Source organism: Alosa sapidissima, chromosome 2 (genome assembly GCF_018492685.1).
Source record: "Alosa sapidissima isolate fAloSap1 chromosome 2, fAloSap1.pri, whole genome shotgun sequence".
Taxonomy (NCBI): domain Eukaryota; kingdom Metazoa; phylum Chordata; class Actinopteri; order Clupeiformes; family Clupeidae; genus Alosa; species Alosa sapidissima.
The window spans coordinates 34,040,576-34,068,194 of NC_055958.1; the positions used below are offsets into that span (position 1 = coordinate 34,040,576).

The 27,619-nt window shown below is 42.2% G+C and overlaps 1 protein-coding gene and 1 long non-coding RNA gene across 2 annotated transcripts; both read right to left on the minus strand.

Moving 5' to 3' along the window:
* Positions 1-142: 142 nt before the first annotated feature.
* LOC121697165 (zinc-binding protein A33-like) lies at positions 143-19,918 on the minus strand (the record flags this gene model as incomplete). Its single annotated transcript, XM_042078551.1, has 6 exons — positions 143-1,026; positions 11,144-11,262; positions 11,348-11,370; positions 17,957-18,187; positions 18,936-19,022; positions 19,874-19,918. Coding segments are annotated over 6 exons (1,044 nt in total), but the record flags the coding sequence as incomplete, so codon positions are not given.
* A 13-nt stretch (positions 19,919-19,931) lies between these two features.
* On the minus strand, positions 19,932-23,509 carry LOC121693394. Its single transcript, XR_006025489.1, has 2 exons — positions 23,240-23,509; positions 19,932-20,257 (listed from the first exon to the last, which is right to left on the minus strand). It is a non-coding gene; the product is annotated as an uncharacterized LOC121693394 (long non-coding RNA).
* Positions 23,510-27,619: the final 4,110 nt, after the last annotated feature.

Consider the following 27,619-nt stretch of genomic DNA (forward strand, 5'->3'; position numbering starts at 1 on the left):
CAGGGTGAACGGCACTTCTGCATTCGCTTCGCGGCCCTCTATCGGCTATAACCGCACTATGTAAGTTTGCCAGATCGGGTAGCGGATCTGTAGTTCGATGGAATGAGACATAAGAAACTACAAATTTGACTTGCATGATGTCGCAATACATCATAGCCTACTTTCATAAAATCATGCAACAAATTCTACCTTGTGTATGGACATTGTTATTTACAAAGCCGTTGGATAAACAAAGCGTGCATGCGACAGAGGAAAAGTTCTTTGGTGCTGCTTTAACACACACCCACGGAAATCACAAGTTGTCACCCACCAGTGATCACCTAACCATGTTTGTTTTACAGAGATAAGAAATGTTTACCACCCCTCATCCTGAGGGTCACCCCTAGTTCAGTGACACAGGGGTTATCTTTCCTAAGTCAAAACATTCCAACATAGGGGTTTCAGATGCTGCATGTGGGCTCTTGTTCAGACAGAGACAGTTTCTGCTCTAACTGGGCTGCTCTACTGACATAGAGGCCTTCACTGCTACAATACTCAGAGGAAATTCACCAGTATTAAAGTATGGAAACACTCTCTCAGTGAAAGTGTGTGTGAGAGTGTGTATGTGAGTGTTATTATCAGGGTCAGAGAATGACAGCTCTCCTCTGTCCCAGTCCAGCTGCACTCTGATCCTCTGGGGTTTCTTCTCCACTGTGAGGAGAGTGGAGGGCTGTGGTAGAGACCATGTTATATATTTACCATTATTATTAAACAGAGTCCACTTTCCACTCACATTGCCATATTGTCCCTTCCTCTGGAGGGACTCTGTCATCAAACCCACCCACCACCAGGTACTGTCCCCAACCTCCACGTCCCAGCAGTGAGTCCCTGAGTTAAAGCCCTCAGAGCCCAGAACACTGAGATACTTATCAAATCTCTCTGGGTTATCAGGAAGCTGCTGCCTCTCATCACCGCGTGTCATACTGGTCAGATTCTCAGACAGGATGAGTCGTGGGTGTGCAGTGTTAGGATCCAGAGTCACAGGAGCTGCAGAGAGAAAGAACACACACATGAGCTGAACACTGAGTGATGTGTGATGAGGATGTGAATGATGGTCATTATTAATAGTGGTGTTACCAAGTGTAATGGCAGGAGAAGTAGTAACAGTACCAACATACCTAGAGATTGGGATGGTTTTATTTCAGTTAGCCTAATAGCTGGTTTGATATGCATTGAGAGATGATCTTATGGAAAATACCCCATGCCAATCGTGAGATATGTGACCCTGCAAGGCAAAACCAGTCGTCTTGCGCACAGTGCTATTTTGAGGATATCCACGATAAACAAACGTACAGGTTAAAATGTCGAATTTCAGGTTTTTGCATAATTCAACAGTATACAGTCTACACTTTCATATTGTGAACAAATTTCAAATTTCTTTCTTCTTTCATCTTGGCAGATGTAACCGAATATCAATGTGAAAGACTTGCCTTTCAGGGCACGAACGGTCAAAAGCACAAAGTTTTAGAAATATCCTGGCGTCATTTTACAGACTAGGAAAAGTCCATTTTCGAAGCAGTAGCACATTTTAAAAGTGGGCCTGTAGCCTAGCTAGCCTACACAATCTGTGTACATAAAACTTCTTCTCCCCTTACTTCCCCCGAAACACATTAATTATATTCTATAGTGACACCTTATGACTGTCCCAGGTATTAACTAGGGGGCAGAAAATGACACCAGAGAATAGACCTCTCCAGAATAAGTCCCGCCTCCGTAACTTCCGTATCCATCCAACTTCCAAGCGTCGATTGTCTATGGGAAATAACATGGCGTTTCGAAATATCATACCGGTAAAACATCTGTAGGTAGCAAAGTTGAAAAAGCTGGTGGGCAGATTGGCCTACACACTTCTGCCATCTAGTTTCCACTGGATTTTTGGATTGTCGGTGCCGTTTAAGTAGTATACTATAGACTATACTACTTAAACGGCACCGAAAATCAAAAAATCCAGTGGAAACTAGATGGCAGAAGTGTGTAGGCCAATCGGCCCAGCAGCTTTTTCTACTTTGTCACCTACAGAGTTTGACAGGTACGATCTTTCAAAACGCCATGTTATTTCCCATAGACATTTGACGACCGAAGGTTGGATGGATACGGAAGTTAGGAGGCGGGACTTATTCTGGAGAGGTCTATGTCTAATAAGGGGAGAACCTAAACTGACCCTAGCCAGATGAATTTCGTTCCGCTTAGCTCTGCCTAGCTTCACTCACATCCATCTGGGACCTCTTCCATTGAGATTGATTTTTGCAACCGATTTTATGGTACAGCCAATCAGGACGCAGGGCGGGAGTTTCATAGATGTGACATAGCGTAGAAGCGACTGTGAGACTGTTATTAGCGTCACGGGTTGGCTTCGATGTGAGTGGTTGAAGTAGCACGTCAATAGATGACAGACAAGTGGCTTATTCAATCATATGCAAGCATTTTTTGATAGGCCCAGCCTTCTGAAGCAACACTTCAATGGATCGGTTCCAGATGGATGAGTGGAGCTAGGCGGAGCGAAATTCATCTGGCTAGGGTCAGGTTAGGGAGAACCGCCACTCTGGGGAAACTTCCGGTTTCTGAACTGGTTGCAGTTCCTGTTCTGGTTCCACATGAGGGCGCTCACGAATAAGTGCAGAATGAATGGAGGTCTATGGAGCTGTACCCCTCAAATCCACTTTTCTCGTGATATCATTTTTTGCCCAGAAATTTAAATGTTGCATGCAAAAGAGGGGGCAGAGAAAATACAAACCGCTGAGTATTAAATTTTTTGAGTCACTTATTTGTTCTAAAAAGCCTTTCAAATGCGTCAATGACGTCATTCATTAGCAGAAAGCTAGTGTGTTGTGGGCAACAACGACCCAACCTGTAAGAAATCGAAAGGACGTAAGTACTCGTTCATTCAACTTTTGACCTATAATGACCATTGATCTTGCAGAAACCACAATCCAATCTTCGATTTTTCAACGACAACCAGGTGAAAGAGACACATTTAGCCGTCTAGCTCCATAGACCCCCATTGTTTTTGCACTTATTCGTGATCGCCCCTAGCGGAACTGCAGCAGATTGCAGTTACAATGGAGTTAATAGGGAGTGATCCGGCTCTCCGTAAATGGGCTCTGAAGACACTCACTCGGTTGATAAAACTTGACATAGTAAGTCATCTGCTTCAAAGTCACGCTACCGTAAGGCTGATAATAGCTGTGTCCTCACACTATCGCACGTTACAATTTACTTAAAAGGTGATTTTCTCCCCTTTTGGCGTATCGCGACAGGAGAACCATGCCAATTTTGGATGCGGTTATCTTAGCGATACTTTTTGCAATACCCTCAATATACATATCGTTTGAAAGCTTAGCCAATGGCCGTTCATGTGAGCACATTAACTTAATTTTGTAAATTTTACCAAAACGACTGGTTTCGCTGGTTTCGCACATATGGTAAAGGGTATGTGATGATCTGGGGTTATTTTAATTCCAAACGCCAAGGGAAATTGATCAGGATGTAAATAACTGGCCTTTAAAAATAAAAATCTGCCTGCCTCTATGGAAATTCAACATAGGTTTAACATAGAGGCATTCACCCTGTATTTAATGAAGAACATTTATTTATTTATGATACATTATTCATTCACAAAAAAAATGGTGTCCTTAAAGGTAAGATTAAGATCCATTTCCAATTTTTTTTTTTTTTATTCCCCTTTTTAGTCAACTTTAGCATGGGGTTGAAGACTTTTTATAGGCACTGTATCTGTCAGAACTTTTAAAACCACTTGCTCCATCAAGGTCAGTCTGCTGACCAAGGCCGCCTTGTAGTCCCACCATCAAGGTTAAAGAGCAGTGACGATCGGGCTTTTGCAGTAACTGGCCCTAAACTATGGAAGGAGCTCCCACTACATATAAGACTGGCTCCGTCTTTGCCTGTTTTTAAATCACATCTTAAAACTTACTTTTACTTCCTGGCTTTTAACTTAGTATAAGTGCTTATTTGATCTATGTTATTTTCTATTTTGTTTGTTCTACTGTTTGTCTTTTACATAACTTACTGATATGTTTATTTGTACCACTCCCCCTGCTCTTGTGTGTTGATCATTCATTATCTGTCTATCAGATTTCAACTTTTTGTTATTATGACCGCCGCGCAGAAAAGCGACGGTCATATAGTTTTCTTTTCGTATGAGCAATTTTCCGTCAAGGATTCCCGGGACACTGAAAGACCGGGGTGCACGAAACTTGGTGGGCATGTAGCCCCATAAGGATAGCATGGAACCATTTTTCCATTGTGAAAACATTGTTCCATGCTTGTTTTCCATTTCATTTCCTTTAATGGTTATTTATGGAGTTTATTTCCTCAAAAAACCCTGACGGATAACCATGGTCAAAGTTTTACTCCTCCATAGCATAATTAAGTCCCTTTGATTGCTTCTGGCGAAAATTAAATCCTTAATCAACCAAAACTGATTGATATACACAATGCTAGTAGAATGCTCCATTTACCTGATTGGGATTTATCAACGTTCTACGGTAAAATATTTACATGTAATTCGCTGTAAACATATAATTACCGCTGTCAATGGCAACAGGTTTTGTGCTGCTGATTTAGACACTCTGAATAAGGTATTCTGTTTGCATCAATGTATAGTTAGAAGTGGATGCTATTCGTACCCTGGTGTATATAGTACTGTTATATCTCAACTTTACTGATGAATTAAGGAGATATTGCCGAATTTAATCTAAATAATATGGACCACAGATAGACACGTCTGTTGCTTACTGAGTACGAATTTAATGAACTCCACCTTATCCGCTCTACTCATAATACCCCTGAACATTCTGATGGGGTGTGTTACACATGGACATGACATCCCCCCTTTTCTTAGAATTAAACTCTTTCAGTTACAGAAAAGAAAACTCACAGTTCACAGATCACAATTCACATTTCAGGAATTCTTAAATCATATACTTTCTGGGCAGCCAGATCTGTAACATAACATCTTCACAAAATGAACATGCCAAGCGCCGCTGTAGCAAGGCAGCTCAGTTAAATAAGTGGATGGTGAAAGGCAACAGGTAGGATTTAAAGTGATGACGTCTGTACTTGGAGGCTTGCAAATATGAATGTTAACAGACTAACTAGCGTTTGTTAAGCATAATGCTGATTGAAACATAGCCTATTCCATTCAGATAGCTAGGTGGCTACCATGCTCATACTGCACTTTTAATGGCCAACTGCAAACAGAAATGTCATGCTAGCAACAACTCATTACGTGTTTCCATATCCTAACAATGAAGGCTCCTTGTAATAACTTAATATTGTGTTGTCAATGTGGTGCAAACAAACAAGGCTAGAGTGCCTATCAGCCTTATTCATTGTGAGCAATAGCTGGCAAAAGGACGTTATGAGAACCGTTTAGACTCTCTTAAAGTGGCAATGCACCATTTATCAATACTTATCAAGTATAACATCAAGTTAAACATCAAATTGGCAGCATTTCTTTAAAAACATATTCAATAGACACTAATGCACAGTAATAGTGTAAATTATTGGCCTTTTGTTTTGCTTTAGTGGTTTGTGTTTTTTTTTTTTTTTTTTCTTGGGGGGGGGTGGGCGGGCGCCAATATTGTTGTTGCATACCCCTCAAAAATGGGTAGCTGCGCCCCTGTGTGTGTGTGTGTGTGTGTGTGTGTGTGTGAGGCTAATTGGGAAAAAGAACACCTGCCCTCACCTTTGAGATACATATTTAGTGTTGCTGTGTTGACGTACTAGCAATAATATCACCATGCTGGGCTACCTCTCCCTCTACCTCTATCCAGTGCCGGTTCAGACCTCCATGGGGCCCTAAGGAAAATCCTGCTAAGGGGCCCTCCTACCTGAACTCTGAGCGCCAAAATGTAACCATTTTTTTATAGTACCATCTGACACCTTAGTGCTCCAAATACAATCATCCCAGCCCATTTTTGGATGTCTATGGAAGTTACCAAATATAGTGTTTTTCCCAATAAAGGGTCTGGGCTATTTGCTTTTGATGCTTGCTGTACATATCTCCTTGCAAAAAATAACTGCAGTTTTTTTAAAGTAGCCTAAAGGGTTCTCAAACCTTTGTGGGCCGGGGGCCCCTCATGGAGTGGAAAATTCTCCAAGGACCTCCAAGAACATATAAAACTTAAGTTAATCATGTAGCTGTATAGTCTTTTTTCTGTTAGATGCTTATGTTATATGTATTTAAAAAAAAACATAGAGTGCTAATAGAGCGAAGCGGCGGTCATATAGGTTTAGTCAGATTGTTTTAATTTTTTTTTTTTATTTCGCATGCCCAAATTTATAGCTGTACCCGGGACACTGAAAGACCGGGGTACACGAAACTTGGTGGCCATGTAACCCCACATGGATATTATGGAACCATCGTTTTTTGTTTTGATCTGTAGCACCCCCGCTGGACTGGACCCCCCGAAAGGAGGGTAGGGCAGACACAGTTTTCTGTGAATATCTCGAGAACCGTAGGGTTTAGGAGGACCATTTTTTTTTGTATGTTGATCTCAAGGGGCCATGTCAACCCATTCCATAACCACTCATTTCATGTATAGCGCCACCTAGTTAAACACAAAAAAGCAAAAAACAAATTAGGTGTTTTCATCACAATATCTCTGGCAGACAAGGTCAAAACTGCACGAAATTAAAAGTGTACGATCATTATGACACCCTCCGAATGCATGCCAAGTTTTGTGTACTTTCGTTCATGGGGGGGCCTTACAATAAAATAATTTATGTGTACATTTAGTGACGTACACCAACAAGGATTCCCGGGACACTGAAAGACCGGGGTACACAAAACTTGGTGGGCATGTAACCCCACATGGATAGCATGGAACCGTCGTTTTTAGTTTTGAACTGGACCCCCGAAAGGAGGGTAGGGCAGACACAGTTTTCTATGAATATCTTGAGAACCGTAGGGCCTAGAATGACCAATTTTTTGCGTATGTTTGCCTCCAGGGGTCATCTTAACCCATTCCATATGCACACATGTGCATAAACAGATGCACACGCACACACATACATTCACAGTAATCCTACGTATGACACATACTCACACAGTAGACATATACGCATGCATGCACATGCACACACACAGGCACATAAACAGGCAAACACACAAGCACATGCACGCACACACACACACACCCACACACCCACACACACATAAACATAAACATGTACACGCACACATGCACACAATTCAAGAATTTCTCAGAATTATGAACAGGCAAGATGGGGGTGGGGTTGTATAAAATGTATATTACATGTGAAATCTATGAACTAATCATGTTTTGGTACTTGTTGTCTAGCAGATACCAGTGAGAATTGAGTGTGCATAATGCAATTCAGTGAGACAGTTAGAATCATATATGCCTTTCAGCGTGACATATTTTTGTGGAAAACATGTGCTGGACTGGGCGGTGGTCCTATTTTGGTCCTATTTTACATCTAGGTGCTTGCTCAGATTTGAGGTGGAGTTTTTCCGCTGTAGACAACATTTTTCTTCCCACGTGTGTACAGCATTAATGTTTTTTTTTCGTAATGTCTGAACTGCAATGAATTAAATGCTCCATGTTCGCACTCTCTCCTGCACGCCATGTCTTGCACACGTGTGTCTCTTGTTTACATCTATGTCGCGCAGCTATAGCCTACATCATTGTCACGAGTTAGTCACAAAATCCCAAATTCTTTTACTGTCTATGGCAAAATCACGGTTTAGTAACGCAGTAACGCAGGCTGCTTGCAAGAAAGTAAACGTAATCTAATTACTGTTTTTGCAATTGTAATCCCTTACTTTACTTGTTACTTGAAAAAAGTAATTGGAAGTAACGCATTACTTCTAACGCATTACTGCCCATCACTGGTCAAATGTAGGCCTATTGTGTTGAACACAATAGTGTTTGCTTCACATAACTTTCATTTTGTTGGCGGTTAATTAATAGTAAAGTGTTTTGACGCACAGTATTGATGTAACAGCAGATCAATTGGGCAAATACTGATATTGTAGCATTTTTTGCCATATAAGACAATTTCATATTGCCCGCTTGCTTACGACGAGACTCATTCCTTATTTGGGTTTTGGGTTGCCAGGTTTTAGCCTATGACAAAATGGTTGAAATTGAAGTGATCGTGTATGTGTAGGGTGTATTTCATACACAATCTGGCAACCTGAATGGATCAATGATTCAAAAATTAAGTTTGATGGCCATGCAAATTACGGGAGTTTTCCGGGAGAAATAACAGGGAGGGTGCTGGGAGATGACCTTGAAATACGGGAGAAACCCGGGAAAAACGGGAGTATTGACAGGTATGAGTGACACCCTCAGTGTGTTTGAAATGTCCAGTCGATTGCGCAATTTGGTCTTAGTTGCAGTCATTGCCGAAAACCTGGCCTCGCATAGATACGTGGTGGGAAATGGTAGCAACGTTTTCAGCGCTTTTACGGCTATCTCGGGATATTCTGCTTTGGTTTTCACCCAAAAACCCGCCAGAGAGGTTTCCTCATAGCCTACACACTCTTAAGACCACCGTCATTTGCAATTTCGATCAACTGCTCTTCCTCCTGCGCTGACAAGTTAGGACTATTCGGGATATTGACAAATGGGTTGCGGACCCACTCATTGGTTTGCCGTGGATCTTTGGAGGATGGGAAGTAACGCTCAAACTCATTTGAAAGCACAACAAGGTGATCGCGCACCAGCTGCGAGAGAAAGGGCCTTGCCTCAGTCTCTCCCAAAACCCCCACTACTGTTTGGAACATATCAAATACACCCCGGTCCACTCGTCGTCCCCACAAATCAAGCTTGGCTTTAAATGCAGCGACTTTATCTGCCAGTTTAAAGACAGTCGTCATTCTCCCCTGCAGTGACAGGTTGAGGTCATTAAGCAACCCGAATATGTCACACAGGTAACCGAGTTTTGACACCCAGCCCTCATCACTAAAATATGCAGCTAACGGTGACTTCTTTTCTGTAAGAAATCTCTGCAGCGGCCCTCGCAACTCAAACACTCTGGCCAGTGACCTGCAACCAACCAACTTGGATAGCGTACCACGGTGACCCATTCACCCTCTCTAACAACTGTGCCTCAATATCCTCTGACATATCATCAATTCGCCTATGGACAGTGCTTGCAGAAAGCGGTACCTGAGCTATTTTTTTAGCTGCAGCCTCCTCAAGGACTTCATTGCACATGCCTTTACTAGCAGGCAGAATTAACTCTTCCCCAATAGTAAAGGGTTTCTTAGATTTAGCCACTATGAGGCTTTTAGCGCAGCCACGTTCACTACTAAATGTACACATAAATTATTTTATTGTAAGGCCCCCCATGAACGAAAGTTCACAAAACTTGGCATGCATTCGGAGGGTGTCATAATGATCCTACACGGGGATCCTACATAAGTGGTAATGGGATGGGTTGACATGTCCCCTTAAGACCAACATACAAAAAATGTGGACCTCCTAGGCCCTACTGTTCTCGAGATATTCACAGAAAACTGTCTCTGTCCACCTACAGGCCAGTTGGTGTATAGTAACATAAATTAATTTATTGTATGGCCCCCCATGAACGGAATTCCACAAAACTTGGCGTGCATTGAGAGGGTGTCAATGATCCTACACTTCCAATTTCGTGCAGTTTTGACCATGTTAGGTCACAGATACCTGTGATTACAACACCTCATTTTTACTTTTTGTTTATAACTAGGTGGCGCTATACATGAAATGAGTGGTTATGGAATGGGTTGACATGCCCCCTTAAGATCAAAATACAAAAAAAAGGTGGTCCTCCTAAACCCTACGGTTCTCGAGATATTCACAGAAAACTGTGTCTGCCCTACCCTCCTTTCGGAGGGTCCAGTCCAGCAGGGGGGCTACAGATCAAAACGAAAAACGATGGTTCCATGCTATCCATGTGGGGCTACATATAAGCAACGGCAGCGGCGGACTGATATTACCTAGGATTGGAGTGTGCTAACCTAGCACCTGCGAACTCTGCAACTAGAAGGACTGGATGAAACGTGTTGAAAACCACTGATAAATATCACACTTGCTAACTTGGAAATGAGGTCCTATGTCCAAAATCCTGAACCACCCCTTTAATTCTCTGACTCATGGTATTTTCATCGGCAAGGGAAGCTCAAGTAAGACCTGTTGCTGCATGCTTGTACAATCCAGTGTGGCTGTGTGAATGGGCTAGTGTCACTAGTGCGACTGATGGGTTTGTAGTTGTTGGAATTACGATCTGTCACAATGTTGTAATTCAATAGTTACGAAACAAACTGCAAATGTTTTACATGATAAAATTGTCTTTAAAATTGACAAACATCATATGGGTAATTCAAGGCACAAGTCGATCGGGACCAGAAAATAATTTCTTTCACCATTGACTGCTGTTCATAATTTTTTTAAAGATAAGTCCCATGGTGACTAACGGAAGGGGTGTGACTTCGGCTTTCTATATGTGATATCTTTAAGAACTTGTTGACTGGGGCTGTTGCAGTCTGGGAACAAACTTCTGCTAATTGTTTTTGTAAGTTGTACCAACTTAAGTGTGATTTACTGAGAATTCTGAGTCCGTGTTAGTTGTGCCATTATGTCCTCCTTACAATACTTAGTCCTTAGATTAGTTGGTAGTTAGGATTTGATGATTTAACCTATTATTATATTTGAGTTCTTCACTGTCAATTTCAAATGTTTGTGTGCATCATGTACACGTATGCTTATCTGCTTCTCCAGACACATGAACAAACTCATCTGGCACGTCTCTCTCTACAATGCCGGCCCCAAGCACATAATCCCACCCAGTCTCCTGCTCAAGGTGTCTTCCTGTTTAAAGGGACTTTGTCTCCCATTTTTTCTCCCAAGGTCCCATTTCCAAATCTGTATCACAGGGGCAGTGTGTAGGATGTGTTTGATTAATGGAAGTTGGTTCTGCTCTGTTTGTTTGTTTGATATGTGGATTTTATCTGCTATATCCCCTAGACAAATAGACCTACTACTGTGCTATATGTTTAGGTAGCACAGTCTATCCAAGTACTCCTAAGATTGATTGTGTGTGTTTATTTATTTTTAAACAGTAGACTACTTACTGTACTGAACAGTCTCCTGCATCTTCTCCCAGACTCTGAACTTGAGGTTGCCCAGGTGCTTTGCCACATTGATCAGAGCTCCTGAAACCCTCTCTGGATCCTGCAGTGTGCACTGGGCTCTGGAATAACATTCAGGAGTCAGTGCTGCTGTGGGTTTGGGTTCAGAACCACAGAGAAGAGAGAGACAGGAGGCAGATCACTCACCTTTCCACTGTGCTCTTGTAGTTCTGGAAAATAAAAAAGAGAGTAGGTTGAACATTATTGGTACAATAAGGTCTTTTTGTAGAGTGGACACATCCTACACATAAGTATTTTTGTTTTGTTACTGACTGACCAGTTGGTGCATAGCAGGCATAATGAAAAGATGGACGCCTTGCTTAAGGGCACAACGGTGGAAGCCAGGAATCAAACCGACAATTTGAAGGCTATTGCACACTAGCCCAGCTCCTAACAACTACACCACTACCACCTAGTTCAACACACCCCTGATATCCATAAATGCTGCCAGCAGAGACTCTCTTCTGTCTCAAACTCAAAGCCCTTTCTGTTGCCCCCCCGTCACCTGCTACTGCTGTACCAGATCATATCCTACCCATTCTACTCTACTGTTCCCCCTGCTGCTTCAATATGATAACTACATCCTACTGCCTCCACCTCATACTCTACGTGTCACCCACACTGCATCCAAAATAACTGGCCTCCTCACCCCCAACCTATCAGACCTCAACAGTAAAGCCACCAAACACAGAGCAGAGACAATGGTGCTGAATCCCAAAGTGAGCCCTGAGGACTAAGGACTAAAGACTCACAAACTTAATTGATAGGTGCCAAGTGAGTGAGTGTGTGAGGCCACATGGGCTCAGATGGGTATAAATGGGTTTGGGACAGCACTTCACAAGATCACATGTTACCTTGGCGACATTTCATTTTCAAAGATTTTGCAGACACTTGCCGGTTTGTGAGTTTTCATTTTAAGTTTGTTGCTTTTCACACAACCTGGGCACAGGAGCCGGCTGCCTTATTCCACATTCTTCCAAACTCTTGTTTTACAAGCTGGTTGTGTGTTGTGCAGTTGTTTACCTTTGTAATTTTCGGATTTCCCTATGGTCTCTGCGGTAAATGTCACACCGCTTTGATATTTATGGGTAATTCCCTTTGGTGAAGTCTGCACTGACGCAGACTCACGGAAAGGGCTCTGTAAGTGTGTACTCAAACCCTCACACCCTTTGAAATGAGACATTGGGATAGCCCTTACGAATTTCACAAGAACACGCAGCAAAGTTTGTGAGTCTGTGAGTCCAGACTTTAGAATACTCACTTAGCACCTGAGATCAATTAAGTCTGTGAGTCTTTAGTCCTTAGTCCTCAGGGCTCACTTTGGGATTCAGCCCATATCTGCATAATGAGTCATGGTGGAGCTGGAGCTGGTGAAGCGCGTCTCATCTACAAAAACTCAAAAAAGGAAAACAATACACCAAGAATTTGAAATTATTTGCTTTAACTCTACAGTTGTATTAATCAAAAGCTTATGTATTTGTTTTAACCTAACCCTTCCACATCAATCACAAATTAGGTGCTGATACAGCAAAATTCCAGCAGAACCGAGATTTACAGAGCCACCCTTCCTAGCCCTTGCTGCCAAGGTGAAGGAAGCAGAACATTTGGGAAGAAAAGTTATTTGCTCACTTAGGTTAGACGAGGCAGTTATCAAGGCACATGTCCTGGGATGGAACTCGCTACTCGGAACTCGCTACTAGGAACTGGCTTTGTCGACATTGGGAATGGAGGGGATGATGATGACTCTTCCCCGGTAGCAAAAGATGCTTTGGTGCTGATGGTGGGTTTCTGTGAATGGCTCCTGGAAGGTACCATGTGCCTATTTCTTCATTGATGGCCTAATAGTCCAGTGGACAGAAAGGTGAACCCGGAAATGTTGAGTACACCAAACTTTTATGATGGAAATATATAGTATGGGTTCCCAGCATGCAGAAACTGCCGGATGCTAATTTGCATATGTTGGCAATTTGTGTAATTGAGCTAATTAGCATAAATGAGCATAATCACCTATATTGATCATATTATAAGAGCTGCTTGGCCAAAATGGACCATGTTAGTATGTTTTTAGGGGTTACTGGAGATGCTGAGTCCATATCTGACATTTTCAAGATTCAAAATCACTATTTAAACTTGGTTTGGTCACGTTTTTACTCTCATTAAGCTGATTTTGCTGAATTTTTGGGGGAGATTTAGACATATTTTTGGAGGATAAAAATGTTCAGTGTTTAGGAATAATTTGGATCCTCAAGTTATTTCTGAATTCCACAATAATTTTGGAAATAGCTATTCACTGGCCCTCTGCTGTGACTCACAATTGAGTAACAAAGGGAAGAACTAGCCTCTACTACTCCTCACTGTCCTCTTCCGTTGTCCTGTCGCCATCTTCTCCAGACTCTTCATCCCTGTCCTTCTGCTGTTTTTGCTGTGTAATTATATTGCCACATGTAACATCACTGCCTTTGCAGAAACAATAATTAGTACAGGCCAGGCCTGCAGCTGCACAGCTGCACTTTCCAGATACATGTATACACAGTTTTAACCCAGCTTTGCAGTTACAGCTGATGACATCTAACAAATCAGGAGGAGCAACAGGACTTGAATCGAGCAAGGTGGGCAAGTTCCTCTCCTTTCTTCATACCCGTCTTCTAACTCCCTCCAAATGCGGTTATATCAACAGCCGGTGGATCAGGACGGTCTGCTGCTTTCCAAAGCAGCACCTGTAGATGGGCACGTTTTCCATGGAGGAGCAAGTTGCATTCTGTAGGAGACAGTGTCTTCAGTGCTGGAGGAGCCGGGAGTGGGAGACCTCACCGCCAGGGATGAATTACTGCACGGGCCTACCGGGCCCAAGGGGTCAGGGAGCCCTGAAGCCCAAGCCTTTGCATGAAATCATTGCCTCAATATCAACACATCAGGATGTAGGCTATGAATCTGATTGAATTTAGTATTGGCCATCCCCAAAATGCACCAGAATACAGGAAATCACATCAAACAAATTAAAACATTTCTGAGGAAGGACCTCTAAACCCCCCTTCCACATATGCGACAATTGATGGGGGGCCCTTAATACATCTGGGCCCAGGGGCCCGAAAGTTCATAATCCGTCCATGCTCACCGCTAGGTGGAGGCCCAAGCAAAAGGATCCGTAAGGGGTACTAAAAAGCTTAGAGAAGCCTTCAGTAGAAGCCGGAGACCAGCTGTCGCCTGGACCTAGCTACGGGAGAAATGCTTGCCTGAAGAGGGTTTTGATGCAGTGGCCACGGCGGAGAAGGACTTCACGCTACTGGGAGAGCGGTCTGAGGAAGCGGCCTTGGAAAATAAGGTAGTGACGCTGGCCTGGGCGCTGACTTCACCGAGAGAAGACCTTGAGCCCCTGCCCCCGCCGGACAGCTTTAGGCTGGTGTTGGCGGTGGCCCTGGCTGCAGAGCAGAGGTGGAGCGGCAAGGAGGTGGTGCCTTGAGGACGGACGGTTGGCGGAGCCTGTTCGAGTCGGCCTGTTCGCCGGTGCTCTTTAGAAAAATAAGGGGGGAAAAGTTTGTTGTGTGAAATCCGATGGCACGAGCCAGAGAGAAGGTCTAGGCCTTGGCGCGATCGTGGCGATGTGGAGTGGCCGGAACAGCGGAGGACAGCTCTGCGACAAGGCAGCAGAGGAGGGACGCCAGCGTCGGTAGCTGTAGCTGTGTGCAGCGTTGCCGGCTGCGATGGAACTGGAGTCTGCTACCCCGACTGGTGAGACGACGGAGTGGAGCATCGGAGGTGCAGTGCCAGTTACGGTGCTCAGCGCCGGGGAGTCTGTGGCAGTGGAGGCCCCGCCAGGTGTTGGAGGAACGTTGCAGTGGTGCACACTGCGAAAGTGCGACCTGAGGGCGTTCTCTGAAGGGAGCTGGGGACGAGAGGCGACAGACCAGGTGACTGCTAGCACGCCCCGCATTGGGCCGCTGGTGGTTGTGGTTCCCCAGGGTGAGTAGGGCTCTTGCGGTGTGTGCACCCCACCTGCTGTGTGGCAGTGCCAGAGACTAATTGCTGGACTGAATGTGGGAACGCCCGCGCCGAGGATGGCAATGGCTTGTTGGGGGAGCTGTGCAACGCCAGCGTGCTGGACTGTGCTTGAGATTCCCACGATGTTTCGCGCTGGGGATTCTGGGAGAACTGAATGATCATTTCAATACCAACTTTCCCAAAAGGCTTGTCCCAAGGAGAACAGTATTACCTTAAACACACATGAGGAAACGGAACAGTCCAATCAGTAGACTAGGATAAGCTAGCCAACTATGCTACTTTGTTTACAATATTTCCAGGCTTCAACCAGACAGCTGAATGTGGTAGAGTTGTAATAGAAATAGTAGGCCTAAGCTATAGGCTAATCTGCATAAAGTGTGCTGTCATAAATATCAGATATTCAGTATTCTCTCTTTTTATATCAAGATATAAAATAATACAGATATATTACATTGTAATCCTCTGGTATTCTAAGGTAGGCTATTGAAATGTCTAGCCCCCCCCCCATCCAAAAAAAGAAAAATCGAGGTTTGTATCAAACCGTGGGTCAAAAATCGTGATACGAATCGAATTGTTAGGTTCGTGTATCGTTACAGCCCTAATGTATATCGCTACAGCCCTATCCTCCAAAAATCTGTCTAAATTGTACCAAAAAACTCAGCAAAATCAGCTTAATGAGAGTAAAATGTGACCAAACTAAGTTTAAATAGTGATTTTGAATCTTGAAAATGTCAGATATGGACTCAGCATCTCCAGTAACCCCTAAAAACATACTAACATTGTCCATTTTGGCCAAGCAGCTCATGCTCACCATGCTGGGAACCCATACTATATATTTCCATCATAAAACTTTGGTGTACTCAACATTTCCGGGTCCACAATGGGGCTCTATGGGCTGTCCACCGGACTATAAGTGGTGCAGAGCAGGCAAATCTTGTCAACATCTGCATTAAAAAACTGACAGATGGAAACAACTGGAATCCATGCCTTTCCATGGAATTATTTTTGGAATCTGATCCCTTATCATACCTGTTCATTCATACTCGTCGCCCGACTTATCGTGACTAAATTCAAGATGGCGGCGAACGGTAAACTTCCTGAAGGAACTGTCTGTATAAATCGTCTTGTAAATAAACTACCAGTGCTTTTTCAAAGTTCTCAATGTCTCGTCATAGCCGAGATGAGCTATGAGACAAAAGTTTACACTCACTTTACGTCAATTTCACAGAACTTCTCCTTTAAGGAAAGACTTGATGATTCTTCCAGTGAACTTTGGGATTCTTGAACTGATACAGATAAATAAATATTTAAGTTGAACCAACTGAATTTTACAAGTTTGCAAGATGAAATAGCAAAAAAGTGGAGATAACTTTTTTTCTATTTTACCACGTCTTGCTGATTATTTGAGTTATATTCGAGGTGTAAAAGTCCGGCTCACATTTTTGTTCCAACCATTCACTTAATGAGCTGATTCTAATTAGCGCAACTCTTAAGCCAGGTGGATCAGCTCATTAGTGAAATCACCTGTATTGTTTCTACTTTCTACTTTCTACTTTCTACTTTGACACGAACACCTCTGATTACTAACATGAATTCTCCTGATTCTCCCGATTTCCCATTTAGGCCACATTTACATCAACCCACATAAATACACTGTCAAGCGCCATAATAACTATGCCAAACCTATGGGTGGCAGTGTAGGGAAAGGAATAAAGCCATGCTGGTCAATCAAAATCCACAGAAACGACTAACACGAGCAGGAAAAATGCTGACCTCCGTGCGATCCTTCGCCTCTGCTCCTCCATGTAGAGCAGTTGTTGCAAATGCAAACAGGCCAGAAGCGTTTGCACAAAAGTAAAAATTAGTAGCACCTTAACAGCATCCATGATAATCCTGATCAGTAGCCAAAGAAACTGTAAACATCAGGCGCTCACATGACGTTAAGGATTTTCTGGCGCATAATGTGACGTTTAAGAAGCTAAAACGCCGTTTATCCCTGTTGACACGGCAGCACATAACCGGCGTTATCAGAAATCTCCACTTTGGCCGGAGGTTTTAGAAATAATCGTTTTCTGTGATAAAAACGGGGTTTTGGTGTAAACGAGAGGCCAAACGGCAGGGGAATATCTGCGTTTTCCCTTCGTGTAAACGGGGTCTTATTATTGGGATAAATGCAGAGACCGAATTTCCCTCACAGGATCAAAAGAGTATATATACCCACTCTGGGCCTTGTCCCTCCACCCCTTCTTCACACGGCTCCCATCAGGGGAAGATACAGTGGCCTGATACTTAAATGATGCTCCCCGGCAGTGCCTTATATGTGTGTGTGTGTGTGTGTGTGTGTGTGTGTGTGTGTCTGTGTGTGCACACGTTTCACTCTTCTCCCATCTTATTGTGTTCCTGCTCTCCTCTCTAGAATCATCTCACACCATATCAACAGCACACTTATCAAAGCCCAGTGAGTCAAACATGACAGAATGAGACCAAAGATCACATCACACATCAGGATAATGCAATGGGGTAGGTGGCATGGGCAGGTCACCTCAACAAAACAGCCAGTTGTGCTATTGTTAAATTATCACTGGTATTAGAGTTAGAGATCTAACACCCTTACAGCCAGATGTGCTATTGTTAAATTATCACTGGAATTAGAGTTAGACATCCAACACCCTTACAGCCAGACATGCTTTTGTTAAATTATCACTGGACTTAAGAGTTTGAGATCTAACACCCTTACAGACAGTGGATGGTTCCTACCTGCAGGAATGTGATGTCATCAGCTCCCATCTCCTTTTCCATGCCTCTGATTGAGTCTGAAAGAGATGAGATCTCTCTGCTCATCTTCTCAATCTTCTCCTTCATCATCTGACTCTTCTGCTCCTCTTCCTCCCTCAGTGCAGCTATCCTGGCTGCCTCTTCATCTTGTAGAAACTGGTGAAGCTCCAAAAACTGCTTCTTGATCTGTGTCTCTGTGTATTTGGCCTGAGTCTGGATAACATTAAGGTGCATGTCAACATGAGTAAGATTAGGGTCTTCATCATTATGCATAAGAAATAGCATCAGTAAATAAAGCAACCCAATGGAAGAACACAAATGAAGTAAATAATAACAGTCTTTACAATCTAAAATTAGGATTAATTAAAAGGTAAAAAGTGAATATATATTTAATACTGGCATATTTCTTAATATAATTTTCTTTTTTAAACTAAAATCATTGAATTCAGCTGAAGTATACATAATCCATTACTTATCAAATCATACAAATCATAAGTAAGGAATAATGCCCGACGAGGTGTCCATTATCAGAAATAAATGGACGAATTTATTTCTGATAATGGACGCATCGAAGGGCATTATCCCATGTATACCATGGTCACTTACGAAATAAATAAATATGAAATCAATTATTAATACTAAATGAGTTTTAGAGCTAAAATCGTTCGTTTTTTCAGCTGTTTATCGCAACGCTATGGAATGTTGATAAGTCATAAGTTGTAATGTATTTAGTCTCCGTTGCCTTGGTTACCAACTAGTGTTTGAGCCAGCGCAGTGATTTAGAACTGTCATCAGGCAATTCGAATGGAACGTCTTTTTATAGGTGTAGTATATCACTTTTTAAATGACACCCTTTTCAACCTAGACCATGGCATAAACACCCAATAATTAATTCCTATTCTACTTACATTTCACGGACATATGTGGATATGGGTTGGCATCATCATAGTAATCCACTCACCTTAATATACTGAGCTGATTCATGACAGGTGTCTTTAGCCTTCTTAAAAGCCTTCAGCTTGTCCTGCAGTTTGACTGTGAGTTCTTCCTGAAATGAATAGCACTATAATGTGTCTGTGTCTCTTTCAGATTACACTGACCACTGACCTGAATAGAGCCGTGCTACATTCTTTTTAAGACACATGTGGATCTTGTCACGATACTTATCCGTCTTGTTAATCCACATTAAAAAATAAATAAATGTGTGTATGTGTGTGTGAGAGAGAGAGCAAGAGAGAGAGAGAGTGTGTGACAGAGAGAGACAGTAATATGAGCATACTTCCAGGTGGCAACATTAAATAAATGAATCATCTAAGTAAAGCATAGCTGTATCAGCAGTAGTTCAGAAACAAACAGTCTAACTCTCTGTGCCTGTATGTGTGTGTGTGTGTGTCCTTGCCTATATGTCTCTCTCTTCCTCTGTGTGTGTGTGTGTGTGTGTGTGTGTGTGTGTGTGTGTGTGTGTGTGTGTCCTTGCTTGTATGTGTCTCTATGTGTGTGTTGCTTCACATAAACATTACACAATGATAGAGTAAATAAGTACAGGATAATGGATGACACAGTGTTCAGACATCAGAAGTTAAAGTCCCGTTAAAGAGCAGCCATAGGAAGATGGGTGTTCTGGTAGGAACACTGCACTGATTGTCTGCACTGATTGTCTGCCAGATCGCTAATCTGTTGCAATGTGTCAAGCATAATGCGGCCAAAAAACTTGAACTACTTCATAGGTGTGTAAATATAGAACAATAATTGAAGCTCTAAAGACCGCACCACAATAGGAAATTAAACCAAGCAGTGGCATCTACAGCAGTACCGGTAGTTCAGAAGCAAACAGTCTAATGGATGTGAATGTCTACTGTATTTGTACAGGGACATGTGGAGTCCCGATAGTGTACTTACCTTCACATCAACTTCCCTATTGTCAATGGGACTGAACTTGTGATGTTTGTGTAATTCGTCTTGACACATAAGACACACAAGCTGCTGATCCTCTTGACAGAAGAACTCAAGTTTTCTTTTGTGTAGACTGCAAGACACGTGTGTCTGACTCCTCTCTAGTAAGAAGGTCTCACACAGGTTCTTTAATGCCAGATTTGGGGGTGTCCCCTCCTTTGATGATCTCCTCCTGCAGACTGGACATTCTTTGGTTTCTTTGCTCTCCCAGCACTCCTGCAGACATTCTTTACACACATTGTGACTACACGACAGAATAACAGGATCCTTGAAGATATCCGTGCAAACAGGACAGGTAAGATCCTCCTCTAGACTTGAAGCCATTCTCTCCTTCAGTAAAAGAAAAGAAAACTTTGCTTTGACTTCAGATATCTGCAGAGGTGGAAAAAGTATGAAAATATTGTAGTCAAGTAAAAGTACCAATACCTTGATGAAATATTACTCAAGTACAAGTTAAAATACCGATCTGAAAATGTACTCAAGTAAAAGTAAAAAGTAGTTCATTTAAAATGTACTTTAAGTAAAAGTTACTTAGTTACTTTTTTTTGGGGGGGGGGGGGGGGGGGGGGCGTACCAGAACAACTAGTTTTACCAGAGACTTTCTAATGAGGAGATACAGCACTCAAAAAATCCTCCATAGTAATGCATGGGGTTAGTTTGTAACGGCAATATGGCAGTTGTCTACACATATCACAACCCTTCCGCATCACAACGATGACATGTGAATACATTGAGCCAATCATGTGGTGTGTTGTAAAATACATTGAGCCAATCATGTGGTGTCCTGTGAAGACATCGTGCCAATCATCTGTTGTGATCTCGCTGCTGGAGCAAGATTGGTGTCGTGAAGCCTTACGCACACGCATTTCTGCCGAAATAGATGCACGATAAGTGCCCAAAAAGTGTTGCAATATGGCCGCCGAGTGGAGGTACTTGCCTGATAAGGATGTTGAGAAATGGAGATCTATGTGAAAAATCACCGGAGTTCTCCTTTAAGTTTGCAACTAACTTTGAAAATCAACTACTGCTCACTCATCCTTGGGTCGCTTTGCAGTGAACAGTAATCCAGCACAACTGAAAAGCCCCTCACAGGCAGCTGAGGCAGGCAGGCCAATGTTGAGTTGCAGAGAGTTTTTTTATATTTGGAAACGAGCAGAAGGTTCAGCAGATTAAAGGGCGTCAAACTGGGGGGGGAAAGTGGGAAGTATAGGGCAATAGAGGAGAGGGCCCTTGAAAAGTGGAATACAGGGGGCACAACATTTTCATCAGGCATTAGTAATAACTCAGGTAATCCACACATAAAAAATCCAAACAACTCCATAAGTAGAGTCATGTGTAATGAAGTGGAATAACACAGGGAAAAAGTATTGAACACGCTAAGAAAAAGCACTAAGGCAAGGAAAGGGAAGGAACGAGCTGGAATATGTAAGTAGTTAGAGAGTAGTTATCCTTTCTATCTGTGCAAATTAATATAAGCTTGGTTAGTAGCTTACATATTGATGGGCTATAAAAAGGTTTTTCATTACCAAGGTGTCACACAAGAAACATTTCATGATGGATAAAAGCAAAAAGCTCTCCCAAGACCTTTGCAACCTTATTGTTGCAAAACATATCAATGAAACTGGTTACAGATGCATTTCAAAACTTCAGTCTTCCAAATCTTCCAGTAAGCAGCATGGGAGCCATTATCTCCAAGTGGAAGAAACATCACTGTATCATCAACCGGCACAGGGCACAGGATCACCTCGCAATATTTCTGACCAGGGAGTCAGAAGGATAGTCAATTCCAAGAGCCAAGGACCACTCGGAGAAAGCTCCAGAAAGACTTGAAGGCAGCCAATTCAATTAAATTCAATTAAACAGTTCTGGAAGTAATCTGGAACTAAAGATCAGGATTCACAAGAGGGACCCATGGAATCTGTTTAGAACAATGGACCAAAATCACACCTGATATGGCGACTAATACGTTTTGTCATACAGGAAATGTCTTGAAGCTGTCTTTACAAACAAAGGCTTTTCCACAAAGTATTGAAGAAATTTCAGTAGGCACGTTCAATACTTTTTTCCTGTGTCATTCCACTTTAATACATAAAACTCTTATGTTTGGATTTTTTAGGCCTATATGTGTGTTAATATAATGTGTGGTGAAAATTTCGAATAGACTCAATGGAAGTTTAGGCTAATTACTGAAAAAAAAAATTAAGCGTTCAATACTTATTTCCACCATATATTTATTTTACCTGAATATTTTAACTTCAAAATTAAATGTAAAAATGAATGTCAGACAAAATGTAAAGTTTGACTGACTGGATTTTGTATACAAAACATAGTGAAAACTGTCTAAGGTCACTCTCACTCTCCCTTGCTAAAGAGTTAAATGGTTTAGTCCGCCCGCACGATTCATAAGGTAGTCTATCTTTTGTTTATTTAGTTGAGCATCGCTAGTAGTGGACCGCTAATTGTTGTGCTGCTGGTGCAATGTCTTTCTCCAAGAAAGCCAAGTCAGGTTACTAAAAACAAAGGCCAAAACAGGAAAAAGAGAGACAACAAAATGAGGGGAAACAACTGCTAATAAACTTCTTTCCAAAGAAAGGTGAGCACAAACGTCAAAACACGAAATCCCATGGTGTTTGCTTGAATATCTCCGCAATCATTGGTGCTAAAACGAACTGAGACAACCCATTGGAATAGCGGAAAATACACTTTCATAGGTTAGGCTAATCTGATGCATCTCGTGATCCAGCTCCATCTCCATCACTTTCAGAAAGACTGCATGGCGCCAGCTTGATTCATGTCCTGTTGTAGGCTACATGCTGATCATTATCACTAGGCTAGGGGTTTAGGGCGCGATTTTCTTTCTCTCCCTTTCTGTTTTCGTTAGTCTTAACTTTTTTTTTACTCAAGTAACGGATGGGATTTTTGATGTAGCGAAGTACAATACTTCACTCAAAAAGTAATCAAGTAAAATTTAAAATACCGATTTTATAAACTACTTAAAAAATACAAAATACACAGAAAAACTACTCAATACAGTAACGTGAGTAAATGTATTTCGTTACTTTCCACCTCTGGATATCTGACCTTTTAATGGTTTCCAAAGCACTGGTGTGCGTTAAGTCTCTCCTTTTAAGGCTGATTTGTTGACTTTACTTTCACTTTCATGAGAGTGAAAATTGTAGTCAGTCTCTGAATACTCTCCGTGTTTTTACATTTCTTCTGCAAAGTTTAAACTGCTTCAACTTGTTTTCACAAACAATGATGCTCTATAAATCTACTTATAAAATGACTTTTCCACTAAAATTCCTCACATACCAGAGTAATTGCTCAGCTGTAATGGAGAACAGAGCAGCCGTCTGTCACTGAGCTTCACTTCCTCCTTCAGGACAGGTGAGTTAGAGGGCGGGATCTAGAGGAGCAGAGAACTCGTTGGTCAGTCTCAACATTCCATCACAGAACCAGTAGCCTATCTAAGCACTATCTGAACTTGATGTTGCCCAAGCTCAGGTTCAAAGTCCCAGGATGAGTGAACTCTAGCTGGGGCGAGAACAGGAATATTGTGCATGTTTAACTCTGCTGTCAACACAGTACTCTTGTGATGGAGTGTTCATACAGACCCTCAGCCAACTGCTGTGAACTACACCTCAGCATTCCCAACTGCTGTGAACTACACCTCAGCATTCCCTATTGCTGTGAACTACACCTCAGCATTCCCTACTGCTGTGAACTACACCTCAGCATTCCCAACTGCTGTGAACTACACCTCAGCATTCCCTACTGCTTACTCAGCTGTGCTGCACTCTTTTACTCCAGTCTGGAATTATGTGTTGGATTCAGGTGGAGTTTTTTTGTTGTTTATTTCTTTTCTGTTGTGGCTTTAATTTGGCTTGCTTCAGGGTGGATTTTTATTATAACTTTCAGTTCTTTATTTTATTGTGATGTTATTATCGAAGCTAATCACTCACCTTTTCGCTGTGCTCTTGTCATTGGCTGCTAGTGGTTGGGGTTTAGAACCACAGAAAAGAAAAATATGCGGAATGTCCTTTCCACTGATGCGTTTATCTGTCTGTATATAGACACATGCCATCAACCTAAAATAAATAAATCATAAAATCAACAACCCCAACATTATGTTACTTTAATATGATTTTGACAGTACAGAGTAAATCAGGAACATCTGGCATGATTCACATCACTACAGATGTTGCATAGAGTGGATTCTTCTGAATGTGAGTGGAGTGGACTCATCTGAATGTGTGTGGAGTGGAGTGGACTCCTCTGAATGTGTGTGTAGTGGACTCATCTGAATGTGTGTGGAGTGGACTCATCTGAATGTGTGTGGAGTGGAGTGGACTCATCTGACTGTGTGTGGAGTGGAGTGGACTAATCTGAATGTGTGTGGAGTGGAGTGGACTCATCTGACTGTGTGTGGAGTGGAGTGGACTCATCTGAATGTGTGTGGAGTGGACTCATCTGAATGTGTGTGGAGTGGACTCATCTGAATGAGGTGTGGAGTGGAGTGGACTCATCTGAATGAGGTGTGGAGTGGACTCATCTGAATGTGTGTGGAGTGGACTCATCTGAATGTGTGTGGAGTGGACTCATCTGAATGAGGTGTGGAGTGGACTCATCTGAATGTGTGTGGAGTGGACTCATCTGAATGAGGTGTGGAGTGGACTCATCTGAATGAGGTGTGGAGTGGAGTGGACTCATCTGAATGTGTGTGGAGTGGACTCATCTGAATGAGGTTTGCTGTTTGATCCAAGTTGACTTTAGTCCTCAGTTTTTGAGTTTCTTTCCACCAGAATTCTTCTACACAACTGGAACGTCATACCAAGACGTATGCAGCTCTGGCCCAAATGTTATCACTGATATTGAAATTAATTTTAAATCAGCATGCTGAAACACATAGGTCTGCTGTTTCAGTGAAAGGCCGGCCAGCAAAGGAATCAGACGAGATTAACATTCCCCAAAATAGTAGAAAAACAAACAAACAGAGACATATCTTGCAAATCAGTGTTTATTGCATCATATGTCATGTGATACAAACAAGACAAATGTAATGTAAGTAAAATATAAAAGCACAAACAAAATGAATGTAAACATGTCGATCAATATAATAATGCTGTATGTGTATAATCTGGGGTTATTAGCAGGGTGGTGTTTTCATGAGTCTCAGTTAGTAGCAATTAGAAACAAATTAATCATGGATACCTAGGACATTCACCTGACCATACCTAAAAAAATAACACATTATTACATGAAACTGAGAGTAGGACTGCAGGAAAGCTCTCCAAAGATCAGCACAGACAGAATCAGCTACAGGAAATCTACAGGTGAGAGGAGAGCATGCAGTTACACAATAATCACCACTAGATGGCAGTATTCATAGTGGAGATTTACATATTTCACCTCTCTAGGAATTTTTAACCCTTTTGAGGTCTAGACTATTTTCAATGTAATTTTACAATCTTTACTTCTGAGCTCATGTTGGTCATTGTAAGGGCCATCTGTACATGCTATATCGTGTCCAGGTCAGGGTTTCTCAAACTGGGTGCTTTGACGCCAGTCCTGGGGTGCTGAGGAATTCCTTGATCATATATTGAATTCATCAGTATCACTTTGAAAACTATTGTATATCAGTTTAAATGATGTCCAACATTATTTTCAGCGAAAAATTTAACCGATATAGACAGTTTTCCTTTTCTTCACGTTACACTACACTACGCAACACCAATAAATATTAGAGTCATTTCAATATTGATTCAATCTGACAGTGTAAGACACATTTTATTCACATATAATATTGGTATAAGGACCAGGTGTGAGTCTGTAGACGTCAGCTGCAGAGTTTTGACATTTTTGCTGGGCCCTGGACACCTGGACACAGCGCAGTATGGACACTGGTCACCTGGACACAGCGCAGTATGGACACTGCTCAACTGGACACAGCGCAGTATGGACACTGGTCACTGCTCACCTGGACACAGCGCAGTATGGACACTGCTCACCTGGACACAGTGCAGTATGGACACTGGACACCTGGACACAGCGCAGTATGGACACTGGACACTGCTCACCTGGACACAGCGCAGTATGGACACTGCTCACCTGGACACAGTGCAGTATGGACACTGGTCACTGCTCACACTGACAGACCCACATGTGATGGACTACAAATATATGAACGGACCTCAGGTAAAAACTGCTAACCCAAGATCAGATCTGCTGACCCCAGATAAGATCATTAGAGCTGTTTTATCTGTTTATGTGGGTTGTAGTATCATTATTGTGTCCTGTTGATATTTCCATAAGGGATTCATTAATGCAACTGTATTGATGTGGGTTGTAGTATCATTATTGATTCCTGTTGATATTTCCATAAGGGATTCATTAATGCAATTGTAATGATGTGGGTTGTATCATTAGAGCTGTTTTATCTGTCTGTGGAAATCACACAGTTCTGACTCTGTTTATTCCTCCTTCTCATTGTGTTCAAACTCAGCAAAGCCCAAAGCTACCTGGTATAGATTAGACCTTCCATCTGGTTATGAAGGACAGAGACAGAGACACTAACACTGCCAATGCATCTTTATTTCATGTGCATGATGACCAGAGTTCAGTGGTGCAGGAGTTTGTGTTTACTGCAGTGCTCTCAGTCTCTATAGTGCTGTTTAATCTCCAGCATTTCTGACCTCAGATCAGACAGCAGCAGAACCAGCTGCACCTGTGCTGTGTTGCTGCTCTGCTACTGGAAACCTCACAGGTGAGAGGAAAGTGTAGTTACACAATAATCACCACTAGATGGCACTATTCATCTCTCATGAATATCTTTAAATGTATCTTTGAATGACATCTTTAAATGTAACTCGTATGAAATTATGTACAAGTGTGCACAGCACAGGTGTTACATATACATAACCAATTTGCAAATAATTAAAAAAGAAAACTAAATTAATTTGAATTTAACGTATATAGCCAAATATCACTGTTGCAATGTGTATACAGTGTTCATTGTCTTCCAACAATGGCCACCAAATGACCCTCTAAATGAGCTAAGTTCTAAAAAGGAGAGACCCAGCAGAAATGTCGACATCATTTATTGAACTGATATTTTGATGTGCTTGTGACAGCAATGTAGAAACTGTCGTGGCAGATATTCAGACTCGGGCCAGAAATTAAGTCCAAACATCTTGCCTACAACGTAACAAAAATACACCATTATAAGTGCTGAAGTCAAAAGCTTGTCCCAAAAAGAAGGCTCAAAAGTCCGGCAGAGTTCCGTGCAAAAATTCCTTTAATGACTACATAGCGCAAAGCCTGAGTGGATCGCATGATCGCACTCCCGAACAAAGGTAGAACTCTCTTACTTATACCCCTCCAAAATGCTGACACAACACTACCCCGAACGAACTTTTCACCTTAAGTTTATGGAAAGTTCAGGGGTGTACAGTATAGAGTGATCACAGGTCATACATTGTGCATGGGTTAAATATCGTTCGCCCCCCTGCACTCTCCTACTGGTTGTTATGAGTAGAGCTCGCCCTGTGTACGCGTTATCTTGCAGCTTCAAGGCCGACTTAGGTTTCTTCAAAAGGCCTAGGCTAAGGCAGCATGAGACACAGTGCAACAAAATGAGACACAGGGCAGCAAAAAGAGACATAGGGATACAGAGCGCACGTAGGGGGAATTCTG